Source organism: Labeo rohita, chromosome 7, assembly GCF_022985175.1.
Source record: "Labeo rohita strain BAU-BD-2019 chromosome 7, IGBB_LRoh.1.0, whole genome shotgun sequence".
Classification (NCBI taxonomy): Eukaryota; Metazoa; Chordata; class Actinopteri; order Cypriniformes; family Cyprinidae; genus Labeo; species Labeo rohita.
This window is the reverse complement of record NC_066875.1, coordinates 60,603,081-60,621,841: the sequence shown is the minus strand read 5'-3', so window position 1 is coordinate 60,621,841 and position 18,761 is coordinate 60,603,081. Positions and strand designations below refer to the sequence as shown.

The following is an 18,761-nucleotide window of genomic DNA, read 5'->3' as shown; positions in this document are numbered from 1 at the left end:
TGATGTCACCGGAACTTATTCCTAAAAAGTTGAACTAAAAAGTCTGAGACACTAAAAAAATGAAAAAAGCATGACTTTGAGATTGTAAGATTTGTTTCTATTTGTTTGTGTACAAACGTCAGTGCGTCATTGGAAGAAAAACTGACAAAGAATTGCATGATCAATGACACACATTTTTAAATATGTGAATGAGACATTATCTAATTCAATATGCACTCATTTCCAAATATTTACAGGACATAAATCTAATGCCAGGTTCAAAATTCTTGTTTGATTTTGTTGGCATATTAGAGCTATTCACTCCATAAATCAGGAAATGCGGTCAACAGACGAAAACTACAGACGCAAATATACAAAGTGCAGAAATAATCAGAATATACCGTAGAGGGGCATAAAAGTTTGGTGTGTGTAATAGGCCTAGCTGTGGAGAAACAAACTCATTTTGAGAAAACCGTCTTAAAATATGTATTGTATTTGAAGTCTACAGATGCACATAGATAATGTGTAATAAAACAAACACTTGAAAGTACATTTTGGAGGTTTTCTATCCACTTCTTTGAAACAACATATTCTAAAAAAACAAAATAGCCCACAGTCAAATGAACTGACATTCAAATCTACAAGATCTTTACTCGTGAACAATTCTGATAAACTTCCTCCCCGAGAGAGGCAGAAGTCATTCACAACATGCTGATCAGGGATTAGATCAACTTTATTTTTAGTGCAGCAGGTCTGACAAAAGAACACTCGGATAGATCCCTACAAACCAACCCAATCACGTTCCATGTGCATGCGCGCACGCATGCAGGAGCTTCCCACGCAGCATGAGCCGTTCACATGCACCGCCACATCCAATGGCAATCGCAGGGTGTGGTGATGAGGAATGAGGTCAATCTGCAGCATTTTTTCCGTTTATTTCCTTAGTGAGATTGAATAAATAAATAAATGATATCATGTGTAACCAGGTTTATACCAAGAAAAATCTGATTGTGTTGTTTACTGGAGAGTCGTTGGATTTGCATTAATAACCGTGTTAAATCCTTGAATAATTTGTTACGGTAACAGCATCACTGAAAGAAAATCATGCTAAGACTGTCATTCGAAAATGTTTTGACAAAAGAAAAGAAAAGAAAAAAAGGAAAATATATGCTGACCAACTTGACACGGAATAACCTGAGGACAAAGATTCAAGTCTTAAGTAACATATTATGTCAACTAAAACTTACAAGACAATAAAGGACAAAAATAGAGCATTCTAGCTTTTTTTTTTTTTTTTTTTTTTTTTACTTACATCTTTTGTTCCTATAATAGTGTGCATGCCTATCACTCTGAAAACACACTTATTACTCTGAAAGCATCAGTGACGTGAAGCGCCAAGCCTCAGAGAATGAGAAATGTGTCTAGAATTTCATTAGAAATCACTTTTGTTATGTTTTGTTTGAAATGCGTGAGCCCGTGCAGTGCGTGAGCCACACCAATGCGCAGAACGCTGATCCACCTACACACCAGCACTTATCATAATCAATTGACTTCAAGGCTTCATTATCAGTGCTCTTCAGCATGAAAGGAGACAAACAAAAGAATAAAGGGCTAGAAGTATTTGACGTATTGGGCAGACAGACATATTCTTTGAAAACAGAAGAGATAATGAAGCGAGTTGATGACCTCACATCTGAAAACAATACTATAAAATGTTCCTTTCGGGAGTTTTGGTGTATAGGTTTCAGCAACTCCTCGTTTCTACAGTGTCTTCATTTTCAAAACTGATATGCAGATGCTCCTTTTACATTTGTCAAGAAAGCTGACTCATCTTAAGAACCTCTTAAGAGTCTATTCACTTGACAAGTGCTTAAAGTGTCATTTACCCTCAGGTGAAGTGTTTGAGATGTAGAGCAAGGTGTCGTTAGACTACCAGAAAAAATTCTATGTATGTGAATGAAATGTCTTTGTGGTTTCACGTACACACAGGCTGTAAATAAAGATTCTTAAGGTATGTTTTACAAGAAAACACTTCTACTTTCTACTTTCTACTTTCTACAGTCTTTCTACTTTCACGTTGGTCACACTTTATTTTAAGGTCCGATTCTTGCTATTAATAAACTATTAACTACCTTGCCTCAATAAACTCCTAAGTTAGTGCTTATTCACAGTTAGCAAGGTAGTTGTTACGTTTAGGTATTAGGATTAGTTATGTAGAATATGTTCATGCAGAATATGTGCTTTATAAGTACTAATAAACAGCCGATATGTTAATAATAGGCATGCTAATAAGCAACTAGTTAATAGTGAGAACTGTTCCATATACTAAAGTGTTACCAAATGCGTTGCTTGTAATTATTTGTGAAAACTACTAGCAATTTCTTCGTAAAAATGTTCACTCAATTATTTTCAGTGTATTTTCAGAGAATAAGCATATGCATCTGTTTCCAAACCACTCGTAAATATATCTACGCCTGCTGAAAGCCTTAAAAAAGAAAGCTCAACCAATAACGATCATTCTGTCATCATTTGCACACACACTCTCCTTCATTCCAAACCTGTACGACTTACTATCTTCTGTGCAACTTAAAAGAAGATATTTTTGAAAGTCAAAGGTAACCAAAACTGGTGACAACATTCTTCAAACTGCTTTTGTTTTCAGTAGTAGAAAGTCAGTTGTACAGGTTTGCAATGGCATGAGGGGGAGTCAGTGTTCATTTTTGGAGGAATTAATAGTCCAGTAATGTGGACTGAATATATTTCTGAATATATTCAGGCGCTCTATTTAAGCCTTGGACTTCCCCTTGGATGTGACCGAGTATTGTGGTGTTTTAGATGGTTGTTTCACATGAGTATTGTTAAGTCTTTACATGTTCTGTTCTCATGTCAGATATGTATGTATGTATGTATGTACCAAGAGCTCCTTAAAAAAAAAGACACAACAGATTTCTTGTGTGTTTGCGCACACTTGGCAAATAAAGTTAATTCTGTAAAGCTAGTTACTTTGTTTTCCTTTTTATTAAGGGACAATTATCCTGTCCCCATGTTGAGAGAAACTGGAAATACAGAGGCGTTGTGTAAAAATGATGTTACTGTAGTTCTAGACTAAATGTGAACATGCATTAATTCATCTCACTCAAAAAAAACTGATTCAGTATTCATCAAACTCATAATATGACATAAACCTGCAACAATTAAATGTGTTAAATAACACAAATATCCTCTTTGTATTTAATCCCATTTTATTAGCCAATGTCTTTGCTGCTGACCTTCAACCATACTAATAAGCAAAAATAATTTTAGATAAACTAACATTTGTGCTTCAGAGATTTTTTATTGCTGAAGAGTGTCGAACCTTATTCTCCTGTGTTCTACTGTATAGACGTGAATTTATTTTGCTAAATAGAATTTTTTTATAATAAAAACAAACAAGCAAGCCCTGCCCAGATTTAAAAAGTATCACGAACATAACACAAAATGGAACGCATTACTTTCCATATAAAGCAACGCAATTAGTTTCTTTTTTAGGGAGCAATGCAACATTGTAATACATTACTTTTAAAAGCAACTTTCCCCAACGCTGGTCATGTGTGTTATAGTCAGAATTGCAAGATATAAACTTGGTGACAAAATGGTGAGATAAAAATTCCCAATTCTGACTTTTTCCTTTATAACTTGCAATTTCAAGTTTGTTTGTGGGTCAGAATTATGTGATCTCAATACGCAGTTGTAAGAATTAAGTCAGAAATGTGACTTTTACCTTTTAAAATTGATTTAATCAGTCACAGAAACAGGCTTCCATATAAATCTGTTCATTGTAAAAACACTTACATTTATTAGCGAAGAAGTGTGAACATGGCTAAAATATGGCTTGCTGTGGAAGCAGCAGTCTTCAATTAATGTTGGATTTATTGATAACAAATATACTGAATAAAGGTTCATAGATTTATTATCAATAAATCCAACATTAATTGAAGATTACAGAAATTACAGGACCATTACAGAAATCTGACCTGTTTTATTTCTACATGACTGCCAAATATGATCACAGTGAGTTTAATAGTTTGTCATCCAAACAGAGGGAAATTTTATAGGTAGTTCAAATAAATAAATCTTAAGTTTCAGCAAAAATATATGTGTGTAACAAAAGAGGTGTGAGAGGAGGACGTTGGTGTGACCTAAAATGCTTTCTCCTCCAGATGTGCTGATGGATGTTTGGCAGTGTTTTCGTCAGGTTTGTACGGTTAAAGTCACCTGCTAGCATGAAATTCCCCCAGGCGTCCCCCAGCTGATACAGTTCCTTAAACAGTTTGGACATTAATAACAACAACAGCAGTGAAAAATGATCTTATCAATCATTTTCCCAGATCAAAGCCTGACGGATCAATGGCAGGGTTCACTATAATGCAAACGCAGATTTTCATGCAGTGAATGATCTTACTGTAATCAATCTTTTGACCCCTTTACTATGAGGAAATGTTTGTGTGTGGAGTATGAGAGAATCATATGAATGTTGACTTCGTGAACACACCCTGTTACTCTGTGGTCGATGTACTGACGTCTCTTCCCAGCATAAATAACTGAAAACAAAATGTTTCTGAAATGTTTCAATTAAAATGCAAACAAGTATAAAGTCTTTGGTTGCCAAGTACGCTCATACGCACAAGATCTGTCTTCATACATTATAAATCGCACAGTGTTGGGAAGGTTACTTTGGAAATGTAATAGGTTGCAGATTACAAGTTACTTGATTTAAAATGTAGTAAGTATTGTAACTTTTCAATTACTTTATTAAAGTAATGTAACATTACTTTTAATTACTTTTTGATTACTTTTCTAAATGTCCAATATTTTCAACTGTTAATCATTTTGAAACATTTAAACCAGGCAGAGTTAACCTTACAGTACCATTCAACACTGATTACTGTCGGACTTTCAAAATCCTTTATCACTTGAATTAAGATTATAATAAGTAAGGGATAATATACATCTTTATTTTGCGATAACAACTGGCTGAATGTACATTATCTCACTTATTACACAGCTGCTTGATAGATTATTTAGATGTTTCGTGTCAAAATTATTAGACACGAAACACTGATCTGAGTTGAAATATTTGAACGCAAAGCTTCCATGAAAAAATCAGTTGCTAGCAAACGGCAAGTTCAAACTAGACATTTTAGGGATACAGTGCAGTCATACCAGTTTTCTTACACAACATTTCACCACATAAATAATGAAGTAGTAGTACTAGTTTGTTAGTTATCTTATAATCCATTACAATGTACAAAAAAAAATAAAAATAAAAATGGCAGCAGCTGCATTTGTATGAAACAATAGAGTGAGTCCACGATACCAGGATGACAGAATTAAGAAATTGTACACATAATATTGAATTAAGCTTTAATATTTTATTAGCTAACCAAACGCAAATCAAGCATATAGCACTGACTTAAGTTGCCCCGAAAAAGCTGTGTAATCATTTAATTTAAAGCACAGCCACCACAAATTCAGACTTTTTTTTTTAACTTATATTTTTGGGCTTTTTATACCTTTTGTTGTGATAGGATGGTGACAGGAAAGAGCTGGGAGGAGAGAGGGGAGCGGGATCGGCAAAGGACCTTGAGACGGGAATCGAACTCGGGTCACCGTGAGCGCAGTTGCGCTATATGTCATAACAAGATCATAACATAAATAACATCATAACAAGAAATAGTTTAATAGCTATGATACTGGGTTTAAAATAAAATGTTTGCATAGTTGTGACAGAAAACACTAGCATCTAACAATGCCTTGGAAAAAACAATCTTAAAAAATAAAGTTTATGCATACACCCAAATAGGAAATAAAACAGTTATAGAATAAGCATGTGTCCTATTCTGTGTCCTAAACTCCTGAAACATTGGTGTCTCATTTTAGAGCAGTCAATGCAATTTAAAAGAAGTCAAATAAATCTGTAAGTGTGGGTGGGTGGGTGAAAAAATTCAGATGTAATTAAGTTGTAATCACTAGCATTTTTCAAAAGTAACTGTAATTTAATTACATATTTTTATCTCAGTAACTGTAACTAATTACAATTACATTTATTTTGTAATTAAATTACATAATTCCGTTACATGTAACTAGTTACTCCCCAACACTGAAAGCGCATTACAAGACATAATTAATGTTAATTTAAACTATGCATATAATGCATTAAATATTTAAAGGCTTTAAGTAAAGTTACGTCTCGTCTGACCGCCCAGAACCTCGCCACGTCTCGTCTGACACCCCAAGGTCACGAGCTATCATGATGGCCAGCGTTCTGGACCCACCTCTAGTGTCTGTGTGGGCTGCAAGCATCCCAGTGGCATCAGCGCCTTTAAATCCGACCATTAAAGAGGTCCTACCATCCGCTGCTGCTCTTCCCATTTGGTGTGTGTGGGCTGCACACTGTGCTCCAGAGGTCTTGTCTGTCCACAAGTCTGCTTCTGAAGCCTCGTCTGACCACGAGTCTGCGCCAGTGCCCCCGGAGGTGGCAGTTCTGGTTGCAGAATCTCTTAAAGGGGTCGCGGATACCACCATTGAGTCTCCAGAGGCAGCGGCTTTCGCTGCAGAGCCTCTGGAGGTGGCAGCGTCAACTGCGGCATCTTCAGCAGCTGTGATGCCCGCTGCAGTTTCCCCGGAGGTGGTGGCTGAGGCTGCGGAACCTCACAAAATGGGGACATCTGTCCTAGCTCCCTGCACGGTGGTAGTGACCAATGACCCTCACCTAGCCTGTGTACTCATGACTGGTCCTGAACCAGCCATGGAGGCTGTTTATGAACTCTCACCCTGTCCTGTTCCGGCCATGGAGGCCATGTATAAACTCTCAGCTCCTCCTGTCACGGCTATGAAGGCCGTTTATGAACTTTCTGTCTGTTCTGTTCCGGCCATGTTTGGACTCTCTGCTCCTCCTGTCACGGCCACGAAGGCCGCCAACGAACTCTCTGCCTCTCTCCTTTTCACTCTGTCTGCCTCTTCTGTCCCTGTTCTCCCCAGGTCCCAGTCCATGACGCGGGTGCCAGCTTCAATAAAAGCTTGCATTTGGATCTGCTCGCTTCACATCTCCCTCTCCACGTTACAATAGCAATGAAACATTCAAACCGTAGCATAGCTTTTTTTTTTCACGTTTATTTGATTTGAGTTAAATAATTATATTTTTAAAATACCTTTGTATGGAAGCTTGTTTCCACAATGGAATAAAAAAAAAAGGTAATTGTGACTTTTTTTATCTCAAAATTTAGATTTTTTTTTCTCAGAACTGCTATATATACTGTAAACTCACAATTGTGAGTTGTAAAGTCAGAACTGTGTGACAAAGTCATAACCAGTGTTAGGGGTAACGCATTAACGTGAATTACGTAATCAGATTACTTTTTCAAGTAACTAGTAAAGTAATGCATTCATTTTTAATTTACAAGGAAACACCTTAATAGTTACATTTTGAGTCGGTTCTGTGCTCTTCTTTAACTGTCTGGTTTGGGTCAGCCAGCAAATCAGATATAAGAAGACTGCAACGGACTGTTAGGACAGCTGAAATGATCATTGGTGTGCACCTGCTCAACCTTCAGGACTTGTACAACTCCAGAGTGAAGAAACGGGCAGGAAACATTGCAACAGACCCCTCTCACCCCGGCATACATATGCATATTTTTATACAGCTGTATATAGAGTAAATAATGCACAAATCTGTACATAAATCTTCTGCTCCAGATTCATACACATTATTATTTATTGTTAAGTCTTTACATGTTCTGTTCTCATGTCAGATATGTATGTATGTATGTATGTACCAAGAGCTCCTTAAAAAAAAGACACAACAGATTTCTTGTGTGTCTGCAAACACTTGGCAAATAAAGCTAATTCTGTAAAGCTAGTTACTTTGTTTTCCTTTTTATTAAGGGACAATTATCCTGTCCCCATGTTGAGAGAAACTGGAAATACAGAGGCGTTGTGTAAAAATGATGTTACTGTAGTTCTAGACTAAATGTGAACATGCATTAATTCACCTCACTCAAAAAAAAAAAAAAAAAAAAAAAAAAAAAAGATTCAGTATTCATCAAACTCAGAATATGACATAAACTTGCAACAATTAAATGTGTTAAATAACACAGATATCCTCTATGTATTTAATCCCATTTTATTAGCCAATGTCTTTGCAGCTGACCTTCAACCATACTAATAAGCAATGATTTTAGATAAACTAACATTTGTGCTTCAGAGATTTTTTATTGCTGAAGAGTGTCGAACCTTATTCTCCTGTGTTCTACTGTATAGACGTGAATTTATTTTGCTAAATAGAACTTTTTTATAATAAAAACAAACAAGCAAGCCCTGCCCAGATTTAAAAAGTATCACAAACATAACGCAAAATGGAACGCATTACTTTCCATATAAAGTAACTAAGTAACGCAATTAGTTTCTTTTTTAGGGAGCAATGCAACATTGTAATACATTACTTTTAAAAGCAACTTTCCCCAACGCTGGTCATGTGTGTTATAGTCAGAATTGCAAGATATAAACTTGGTGACAAAATGGTAAGATAAAAATTCCCAATTCTGACTTTTTCCTTTATAACTTGCAATTTCAAGTTTGTTTGTGAGTCAGAATTATGTGATCTCAATACGCAGTTGTAAGAATTAAGTCACAAATGTGACTTTTACCTTTTAAAATTGATTTAATCAGTCACAGAAACAGGCTTCCATATAAATCTGTTCATTGTAAAAACACTTACATTTATTAGCGAAGAAGTATGAACATGGCTAAAATATGGCTTGCTGTGGAAGCAGCAGTCTTCAATTAATGTTGGATTTATTGATAACAAATATACTGAATAAAGGTTCATAGATTTATTATCAATAAATCCAACATTAACTGAAGATTACAGAAATTACAGGACCATTACAGAAATCTGACCTGCTTTATTTCTACATGACTGCCAAATATGATCACAGTGAGTTTAATAGTTTGTCATCCAAACAGAGGGAAATTTTATAGGCAGTTCAAATACATAAATCTTAAGTTTCAGCAAAAATATATGTGTGTAACAAAAGAGGTGTGAGAGGAGGACGTTGGTGTGACCTAAAATGCTTTCTCCTCCAGATGTGTTGATGGATGTTTGGCAGCGTTTTTGTCAGGTTTGTACAGTTAAAGTCACCTGCTAGCATGCAATTCCCCCAGGCGTCCCCCAGCTGATACAGTTCCTTAAACAATTTGGACATTAATAACAACAACAGCAGTGAAAAATGATCTTATCAATAATTTTCCCAGATCAAAGCCTGACGGATCAATGGCAGGGTTCACTATAATGCAAACGCAGATTTTCATGCAGTGAATGATCTTACTGTAATCAATCTTTTGACCCCTTTACTATGAGGAAATGTTTGTGTGTGGAGTATGAGAGAATCATATGAATGTTGACTTCGTGAACACACCCTGCTACTCTGTGGTCGATGTACTGACGTCTCTTCCCAGCATAAATAACTGAAAACAAAAGGTTTCTGAAATGTTTCAATTAAAATACAAACAAGTATAAAGTCTTCGGTAGCCAAGTACGCTCATACGCACAAGATCTGTCTTCATACATTATAAAGCGCATTACAAGACATAATTAATGCTAAATAAAACTATGCATATAATGCATTATATATTAAAAGGCTTTAAGTAAAGTTAGCATTGAAAAAAATATTGTTATGCATGTCAGCTAATTCTCATTAATTTGCAACTACATGTCTACTAACTCTCAGAGCAGACTGTTAGGTTAGGTTAAGGGTTAGTAGAATAAGTTGACATGTACTTGCAAAGTTTAGAAGAGTGTAATACTCTAATGACTCGTTGACATGCAGTTGCTTAGTAGAATGTCTAAAGTGGACTATCAAAACAAAGTGTTACCGAATAAAGCTCCATTTTTTTTTTCTGCATTTTTACATAACATACAAACATAAAGCTTACAGAAATACATAATTCTACATATTAAAGGTATATTAGCATATTTTTAATAATAAAAATCACTTCCAGTACTAAATCTATTCGATACAAAGGACAACATTTCTTTTTAGTTATACAACTGGTTACATGTATTTCATATTTATTCATTTAGAATTATATTTAGCGTATTTTTAACTATGCACTGAATATAAGTTTAAATTATAGAATAAGATTATGTGCATCTTATCAGGTATATGTCAAAACAATGAACAAACAACAGGTGAGTAGGCCCAAAAACCCCATTTGCATGTTTTCCTGCTGCTCTCAGCATGTGTATTATGATAACACAAACACGCCGTCATGAGAACTGTTGTTAAGCATCTAGATATTTGCATAGCAGCTTTCCAAAATGGGAAAATTCTCACCCGACAGGTTTATCTCCGTGTTTCTCTCACCACTGAAATGCTTTGTTCCTTTCTAGAAATCGAAAAGGTTTGAAAACATTTCTCTTCACTGACAGCAATCTGCTTTAAATGCACTGTGATCAATGAAGAGGGGACCTTCAGTTTTGTGGCAAAGCATCTTCACTCCATGATGATAATTCTCATCGCATTTATCGTGTTCTCATCTGGTGTGGTAAGTAAAGAAGTATTTTAAGAATGTGATTTCTATCTACGCCATTTCCTCTTTCCTTATTGCTAACCGCTAAAGCTAAAGCTAACTGATGTCATTTGACAATGATATTGCCAAAATTTGATTGCTATATTAGAAGTTGAAGTTTGTGTTTGAGTTACAAAATATATTGTACACTTGAACAATATATTTCACTTGTTCTATCAATTAAAGTGTGAGGGAAACTGTGTCAGCTGGTTATTTTGTGTTTGTAGTAAATGAGATCAACATATGGAGGCCTCTTTTGTAACTAAAACCAGTCTTTATTTGATAAATTACGTTAAGGAAATTGTATACACTGTGTGATCTGTGGTCTTCTATGAACAACATCACAGATGGATTATTTTAGTAGGGCTCTGTGAAATCAACTCCATTTGATTTTATTATTATCATATAAAAAATAACATGTATAATCAAATTGATTTAATAAAACAAAAAACAATATGTTATGATTTAAGACCAATTTAGTCCCACTTTACATTAGGTGGCCTTAACTACTATGTACATTTAAATTAATCATTTGGTGCAATGCACTTATTGTGCACATACATGTTTTTACATTGTACTTATATTAAAAAAAAAAAAACAACCTGCATGTAATTGCATCTGTTGTTATAATAATTATTATACTGTTGCACTGTACACATTAATTACACTGTTGACACATCTCTTACACCTTAACCCACACTTAAACCTACCCATACCACCAAAGCTGTCCCTATCCCTACCCGTATTCCACCTCAATAGCAGCACAAGTTTTTTACAATGAAATATGAACACTCATTTTATTAGTATATAGTACATTGTACATATATTTTGATGTAAGTACATAGTAGTTAAGGCCACTTAATATAAAGTGGGACCAAAATTTATTATTGAAAACAATAGTAATCAAATAAATGCACAAAACTTTAACACTTTAATACATTTTTTAAAAAGTAATCAAGTCAAGATGTTACTATTCTTTTTATTTTTGGCAAAGAAAGTAGTGCATGCCAGTGGTTTACAGTTTAAATGAAAAAAAATATATAATAATAATAATGATAATAATAATAATAATTACATATAAGTACATTCTATTGTACAATAGCTATATGATTTCTTCAGGTTATAAATTTATATACATTGCCCTCCAAAAGTGTGGTTTTGGAGATTATGCAGAGCTGTAATAGCTGCTAATGGTGGATATTTTGATGAATCAAAAATGTAAAGTTTTTTCCTTGTATAAACTGTTCAATAAAATATGTTTTCGTAGTTTGTGTTGTCCCTTATCAGTGCAAAATTATCACAAATTAAAAAGGATTCATGCCAATATTGTCCAAAACCTCACTTTTCTAGGGCGTTTCCAAACGTTTGGAGGGCAGTGTATATTTTTTTTTTTTCTCAAAACTGGTAATAACTTTTACGCAACTGGCTTCTGATTTAATCAAAAGATTAACCTGATGTGCATTATGCTTTAGTGAATCAGTTGCGAAAACATCAGCGTTCAAATGAATGACAGTATCAGCAGGCTAAATTCCAGCCCTAGCGTAGAATGTGTCTCTAGTTTTACAAACAAGACTAAACGCATGCAGAGATGTCAGCACCTGAACCTGTGGAGCGATTAGAATCAAATATGACAAAACACCTGCTGACATTGTGAAATATTTGCTTTTCAGATTTGGTGAGCATGCAGGATACCATGGGGCGTAATGCAGCATTCCTGCTCTTCTGGGGTGAGTTGTGATCAATGCGTTTGTGTCAGACTAGACGTGATGACGCAGAAGGGTGACAGTTACACAGAAGGATTCTAAATTATTTTAGTGGATCTATTTATATGCCAGATCTCATGTACATGACCAGTCAAAAGTTCAGTAATATTTGTATGGTACCCTTTAGATTAGGGAACACGTATCCACTATTAACTAACAGTTTTACATCAATAAACTCCTAATTTGCTGCATATTGATGGTAAGTAAAGTAGTTGTTGTAGTAGTTGTGTATAGGTATAGGTATTAGGGTTAAGGGATCCAATATATGGTCATGCAGAACAAATGCATTATTATCTGCTGTACAGGTACTAATAAACAGTGAATATGCTAGAAATATGCATGCAAGTAAGCAACTAAGTAATCATGTTCCCTTATCTAAAGTATTACCATTTTTTTGTTAAAGTAATGAAAATTACGATATAACACAAATAGAAGTATGAGAATGATTTCATGAGCAAACCGTGACAAAATGTAGCTTTTTGCTGCTCCTTCATCTGCTCTAATGCATACATTAAAATAAAAATATTAACAGCAATTGTACATTTATGCATTTAGCTGACACGTTAATCCATAGCGATTTACAAGAGAGGAACGACAGGTACCAGGGTTGTAAAGACATTTATACGTAGCCACAGTTTACATAACGTATTATATGCAGAAGCTTTTAGCTTTTACATCAACTGGGAAAAATAGTTGATCGCGTCCAAGCTTTTCACTGATACCTTAGGGGAGTGTGAATTTCATACTAAATTTCAATATCAGATAATAACAGTTTCACCCTATCACTTACAAAACTTACAGTACCTTCAAGAGAAAGAAAAACAGAGCTGTCTATCACAACTTCCTGTTTTTATTTGCAGGAATTCTGAATTCTTACTTCCCTCCGGACTGCTGCCAAACTGACTCTACCTATAATCCTAGTTCTTCTCCAAATCTTTACATGACTGTTTCTCAAAGCACTGCAACTCCAACAATGGAGCCCCCAAACAACACATATGGAATCAGTTCAACAGGAAGCGCTAAAACAGCTAGCCTGGACACATCTGAGACATCTGAGACATCTACACACACTTTGAGTCATATGGATGATCCCATTACAACCACTGGTTTCAATTCCCAGGATGATACAGACCAAACCTCAGACAGCAATATATCCAGTTCTTGGACCACTGGAACATTAACTGATACCCAAAATCCTGAGCCAACAACTGAAACCTCAACCAGCAGAAGTGTCATAGAGCAGACGACATTTTCTGAATCGACAACGACTGCCTGTACCACAACTCCAGACTCGAGTTCGGCTATCCTAACAAAAACCTCAGAACCAAATCGCTCCATAACGCAAAGTACAACCGAGTCTTACCCCACCATTCACCGTTCACAAACACCTGTAACTGTTTTTAGAGCGTCAACATCTATAACGACACCAACGCTGGTGAGCTGCCATCTGCTCTCTACACACATCATGTACACAAGCACAAGCAAACCACTCGTCATACTGTACATTTGAATGCTCTTGAATTTGACCGTGCATCAGATTTTTCAATTGACAACCTACCATATTTTCATTAATACTCACTCACTCACTCTTGCTTACAACAAAAACAGCCAGCATTTAGATAACTTAGTAGAACAAAAAACAATCAACACTGAAATCTCTTAATAGGCTGTACATGGCGTTTCCTTAAAACATTCCCATATATATTGACAAAACACTGTCAAAACACCCAAATTTAGATTACATATAACAAAAATGAACAAAAAAGAAAATTATTTAAATAAAATATTCTCATATGTGATGCATCACTATGGGACTTCTGTCCTTTTAATGATTTTTCTTGTAAATTATGGTAATTGCTTCTGATTGCCAAAACCATAAAACTGCCAGTATTTTACAGTGAAATTACATACAATGTGATGTTAAACCATATACAATTTCTACAGTACTAGAGTATGTGCGAAGGTAGTTTATAGTTAACCACTTAAGATGTATTAACTGTTTGCTGTTTTTACAGTATGGGTCATTCATTCGACCATTTTCCTTTTCTCTTTCTTTACAGGGAACAGTTTCAAGACAAGCAGTGACACCTGATTCAAAGTCCACATCTATGAACTCTCCCTCAATGTTTCCAATCACTCAGGAAAACCAACAAACTACAACCAACACCTCCTTAAACCAGTTTTCTCCACCATCTCCTCTCACAGCCATAAGAAATGACTCTCAGCCCGTCACCACTCCATTAGCTTATGAACACGGTGGCTCAACTTGGGGGATATCAGCTCAAACAGCGCTAAACAGGTCTGACTCAGAAGGCATCACAGACACCTGGTCAAACAACATAACCTCAATAGCAGCAGGTCTAAAAAACCCACCATTATCAAACAACACCAGTAGAGAGGGAAATGCAGATAATTCTGTGAAGTCAGTGAAAAGCACCATTGTATTTGTCTTCAGCACTCCAAAAGCACCTGTGTTTAAAACAATCACCTTTAATCACCCATTGGTTAATCAAGTCACAGTCATAAACACAGTTTCAGGACCATGAAGCATTTATATAAAATTACTTAAAAGCGAAGTGTGCAAAGCGTTCAGACAGCTTTTTTTTTTTTTTTTCTCACATGACAAATGCTGACTTCCATGGAGAGAGATCAGGAATATAAAGAATGTAGAAGCTGAAATGTTTTTAAGATAACTGAACAAACAGGAAGGCAATGTCAATTATTTCAACGTCAAGCAGATCACATGACTGAGTGCTTAAAACAAGGCAACAAGCAAACAAACAAAGACTGAAACAGAAATGAGATGGAAAAACAGGTTTAACGTTGGTTTAATAAAGACTAACTTTCATTTCAACAATGTATCCAAGTATGTTAAAGGTTCTACGTAGAAATACAGTATGGTTATTCTATTTGTTGTAAAGTACGCAATGTCCTGTGTACAAAGAGAACCACTGAAGATCATCCATGCAGATTGTATTATTCCACCTCTTTTCACATTCGGACAGACCACATTCCTGCAGCACATAGACAGATGGATATGCAGACACCTCACGGATTATGTGAGTTTGTAGACTGTAGGATTCGATGATCTATAAGGATCTATGAGGAACATGGTACAAGAAATTAAAACCCATAATCTGGGAAAAACTCGAATGGATGGGATGGCTTGATAACACACAAGACTTTATCACAAAAATCTGCATAACAAATTTGAACGGTTTGTGATTACAGTTATTTATCTCGACAGCAAAACCTCCTGACCAGATGAACTCTCAGTAAACAAAACTCAGTTATAGCAGTAATTTCAGTTTCTGCTTAACTTGATTTTTCATCATCTTGAGTTTATTTTTCCCTCCCTCCTTTTTTCCTTTTTTGTTTCATCTTCTTATCGCAACCAGCTCTCTCACATTGTGCATTTAGTGTTCATTTGTCCAGACACTGATAGCCAGTGGGGTCCAATGTGTTTTACACAAGAAATAAATGCAAATAGGTTTGGAAAAAATTTTTCTAATAGGTATTACGTTAATTTGGCCAGTAATCAATGTAATATACACTGTTATAGCAGTCTACAGTGTGAGTTTAACTGTTTTATAGGTTTAATCATTTTAATGAAGAACAAAACACCCTATTATTACTTGCTTTTGATGGCAGAATTTCATAAGACTGCATGTTTAGGGAGGAATGCATTGTTGTATAGGTGGGTATATCCTGTTTGGTTGAAGGTGGAATGTATTGCCAATGCATCACCACTTATTGTGACAGCTATGTGGTTTGTGTCATGTGACTCCAAACAGAGCTAATAAAAACGTAGACTTTGAGGAGAACATGAGTTTACCTGCTTTAATCAAGGGACTTACAACTTAGAACAAAATGGACTGGGTGAGTTTGACTTGGTTAAGTATTACTATAGCCACACTTTCTGATTTATACTCATAACCATTTAGAAATCCTTTTTCCTAATTGCGATTATTTGTACATTTAATTCATAATTTTTAATAAGTCATACAATTTGTTTGTAACACTGAACTAAATTAAGATAAATAATTACAATAGTCTTCTGCTTTAGGGCTGAAATTTAAGTCATTTCGTAATTTTCCTGCTCATTACTGTGAAGGTGCTTTAAAAACAACTGTTTTCATCATTGATAATCAGAACAGACTGGAGTACTGATGCTGAAAAAAAAAAAAAAGATTTGATCACAAAAAAAAAAAAAAAAAAAAAAAATTAAAAATAAAGGTGAAATATTTCGAAAATAAAGTCGAAATTACTTAAATAAAAGAAAACTTCAGTATGACCATGGCAAATTCTGTTTTAGATTTCTTGTATGTAGCCATCTGATAATAAAGGCTTTTTAATTTACAAGAGTGTCATGGTCATATGGAAGATTCTAACACTCTAAGACTCTATACAAACAATATGTCTATTACAATATTGTGTTTTTCACGCTCTTTAATGTTGTGTGACAGATTGCTGTATTCGCTTTAGTTTAAGCGGCATCTTTAAGAGTCAATCATCTTTCTGATTACAATAATGAGACATTCATTTCATTAAAAGTTACTGTTTTTTCCCATGTCTTCTGATGTTCCCTTACTTTTATATCTTGCTGGAAATAAAGAGGAAAAACACATTTATAATTTGTATTTCATGATAAAATTGACAGAATTTGAAAGCTGTTATATTAAAAGCAACAAAGCTGTTGTTTTTAATTAAATACATGTGAGGAATGAAAGGTTGGATGCCAGACATTTTTTTGCGTAGTAGGTGGTGGAATTTTTACAAAGAAAACAGTATAATGTAATGAATTGAGTCACATGAATACAGCGATCTGTCACACCATATTAAAAACACATTATTGTAAGGCACATTGTTTGTATTTCACTATAAAACAGATTTTGAAAGCTGAGACTTTGTTTTATATTACAAATAATGAATGCAATCGAAGACACTAAATATTATTTCCAAGCATACTGTCCCCTGCGAGTATGACACAAGCTATGACTTCTGCTAATAATCCCACATATATTTGTAGTGTATTAAAAAGGGGTAAATAATAGAGCTGGCACCCCCCAAAGGAATGTCTATTGGGTGTTTGAGCTGAATAAAAAGTTGTTCCTATTCAGTCTGTTAATAAATATCATATTCTTGATATTAAGCTGTTTCTGCGAGTCCTTAAAATCGAAGATGATGCAGCCGCTTGGATGAATAATATTCAAATAAATTCTGGTGGCCTGGCAACTTATCCCAGTGCTCTTAATTTGGGCCTTTGCATGCGCAATATGCGCTATACTTTAACTTTAATTTCTACAATTTAAATTCTCAAAACATTTTGACGTTATTCTTGTAATATTTCAACTTTATTCTCATAATATTTTGACTTTATTCATGTCATTTCTACTTTATTCTAGAAATATTACAACTTTAATTTCGCAATCTTAGAATTTTTTATTTTTTAACATGGCACTAAAACGCCATTGTAGAAAATAACAATTGCTCTATACAAACAACTGAATCTACAACCCTGAGTACAACAAACTCACAACTGCAACAACTGAATCTAACTACTGCCTCTTCTACAGCAACAACACAAACAACTGAATCTACAACCCTGAGTACAACAAACTCACCTACAACTGCAACAACAGAATCTACAACCCTGAGTACAACAAACTCACCTACAACTGCAACAACAGAATCTACAACCCTGGGAACAACAAACTCACCTACAACTGCAACAACAACAACTGAATCTACAACAACTGAATCTACAACCCTGAGTACAACAAACTCACCTACAACTGCAACAACAGAATCTACAACCCTGAGTACAACAAACTCACCTACAACTGCAACAACAGAATCTACAACCCTGAGTACAACAAACTCACCTACAACTGCAACAACTGAATCTACAACCCTGGGAACAACAAACTCACCTACAACTGCAACAACAGAATCACCTACAACCCTGAGTACAACAAACTCACCTACAACTGCAACAACAGAATCTACAACCCTGAGTACAACAAACTCACCTACAACTGCAACAACTGAATCTACAACCCTGAGCAACAACAACAACTCTACAACCCTGACAACTGCAACAACTGAATCTACTACTACTGCCTCTTCAACAGCAACAACACAAACAACTGAGAATCTACAACCCTGAGTACAACAAACTCACCTACAACTGCAACAACTGACTACTACAACAACAGCAATCTTCAACAACTGCAACAAACTCACCTGAGTCAACTGCAACAACTGAATCTACAACCCTGACTACCTCAAACTCAGCAACAACTGCAAACAACTGAATCTACAACCCTGAGTAACAAACTCACCTACAACAAACTCACCTACAACTGCAACAACTGAATCTACAACCCTGAGTACAACAAACTCACCTAC

At 35.2% G+C, this 18,761-nt stretch overlaps 2 protein-coding genes across 3 annotated transcripts; both read left to right on the top strand.

Moving 5' to 3' along the window:
- The first annotated feature begins 10,291 nt into the window (after positions 1 to 10,291).
- si:cabz01085394.1 (mucin-3A) lies at positions 10,292 to 14,964 on the top strand. 2 transcript variants are annotated; one of them, XM_051115662.1, is made up of 5 exons: positions 10,292 to 10,359; positions 10,448 to 10,563; positions 12,258 to 12,314; positions 13,211 to 13,785; positions 14,411 to 14,964. In XM_051115662.1, the coding sequence occupies exons 3-5, from the start codon at positions 12,269 to 12,271 to the stop codon at positions 14,894 to 14,896; spliced, it is 1,107 nt and encodes a 368-aa protein (XP_050971619.1). In that variant the 5' UTR covers positions 10,292 to 10,359; positions 10,448 to 10,563; positions 12,258 to 12,268; the 3' UTR covers positions 14,897 to 14,964. The 2 variants fall into 2 exon arrangements, with proteins under 2 accessions (XP_050971619.1, XP_050971618.1); XM_051115661.1 differs by lacking the exon at positions 10,292 to 10,359 and having other exon boundaries at positions 10,414 to 10,563.
- Positions 14,965 to 15,277: 313 nt separating this feature from the next.
- LOC127167607 (mucin-5AC-like) lies at positions 15,278 to 18,519 on the top strand. Its single transcript, XM_051113734.1, has 2 exons — positions 15,278 to 15,413; positions 17,828 to 18,519. Exons 1-2 carry the CDS (start codon positions 15,278 to 15,280, stop codon positions 18,517 to 18,519), a joined length of 828 nt encoding a protein of 275 aa, XP_050969691.1.
- Positions 18,520 to 18,761: the final 242 nt, after the last annotated feature.